This window comes from Coptis chinensis, chromosome 6 (assembly GCF_015680905.1).
Source record: "Coptis chinensis isolate HL-2020 chromosome 6, ASM1568090v1, whole genome shotgun sequence".
Taxonomy (NCBI): Eukaryota; Viridiplantae; Streptophyta; class Magnoliopsida; order Ranunculales; family Ranunculaceae; genus Coptis; species Coptis chinensis.
Genome location: NC_141461.1, coordinates 70,578,291 through 70,579,570, shown reverse-complemented (window position 1 = coordinate 70,579,570; position 1,280 = coordinate 70,578,291). Strand labels below are relative to the sequence as shown.

Genomic DNA, 1,280 nt, shown 5'->3' with positions numbered 1-1,280 from the left:
TTCTGCAGCACTCTGTATGCAATCTCTGCAATGTCTCGACAGAACACTCTAAACACTTATTTTTTGACTGTCAATATTCAAAGAAAGTGTGGGAGCAAGTCAAGAGAAAACTTGGGATAGGTGGGAATGTGTAGGGCTCTACAGAAGAATGGTATAAGATATTCAAACTATGTAGAATCAACTCTTCCAATGTTGATATCTATAAGGCATGCATTGGTGTTACAGTTCACGAAATCTGGTGTGAAAGCTAAGGAACCGAAGGAAGAAGGAGAACCAAAAGGTCCCAGCGCAGTAGCTAAGTAACAAGATTTTGTCCGATATGCAGTTATACCTCCAAAGGAATCTATCAGATGTCAAAGAATCGGTATCCCTGAGAATTTTGACAGCGAGATTGGGGCTTAAGCTAAAATTCAAAGAACCAACGCCCAACTGGATCAAATGGGCAACGACAGCTGAGGGAACTTACATGTTAAATACAGATGGTTCTGTCCAAGATACAGGAAATGGCTTTGGAGGGATCATTAGAGATGCTATGGGGAATGTTACACTCGCATATGCAGGAAGTTCGGCCAAGCCTTTGGTCCTCTATCAGGAGCTTCTAGCTATCGCGAAGGGTATGCAGTATACGAAGGAGATAGGAATCACCGAACTGGAGATCAACTCAGACTCATCAGTGGCCATAAACATCATTCGGGGACCAAGTAAAAGCCCATGGCACTGTTCCAATTTAGTGGCCCATATTGAAGCTCTTAGAAACCAGTTTGTCATATGTAGTTTTAATCATGTATATAGGGAAGGAAATCAGGCAGATAATTACCTCTCCAAGTTGTACAAATCACAAGTTGATCTTGACATTTCTTTTTATCCTCCGCTTGATTTTATGTTGCATAACATAGTGGAAGAGGATAGAAAAGGAACTATGTACTTGAGAATTTCTTCTTGTACAGGTTGAGGTCAGCCAAAACCTCTAAACTTTTGAAGAAAAAAATGTGTTTGTGTAAGCTAAAAACTTTCAGTTCCTTTGTCTTTGAGTTTTGAGATGTATCACATTATTTTACAACCTCCATTGAGAATGACTTCACTCGAAAAGCCCGAGAGTTGGAGAGAGGCCCCACAGTGTACCACTAGGGAACATAATACTTGGGTAAAAGCTTACAAATGGGCTTATGCATTAAGCACATCAACCAAAATTAAAACTCTGAAAATTAGCAGGCCAGACATAATAGGTTTTGAAATAGTAGGCCAGACCACAGGTCGGGCTGCATGGCTAGTCTTTCATT

At 40.5% G+C, this 1,280-nt stretch overlaps 1 protein-coding gene across 1 annotated transcript; it reads left to right on the top strand.

Moving 5' to 3' along the window:
• The first annotated feature begins 319 nt into the window (after positions 1-319).
• LOC147494237 (uncharacterized) lies at positions 320-952 on the top strand. Its single transcript, XM_086568076.1, has one exon. The coding sequence runs from the start codon at positions 320-322 to the stop codon at positions 950-952; it is 633 nt and encodes a 210-aa protein (XP_086424202.1).
• The last annotated feature ends 328 nt before the right edge of the window (positions 953-1,280 follow it).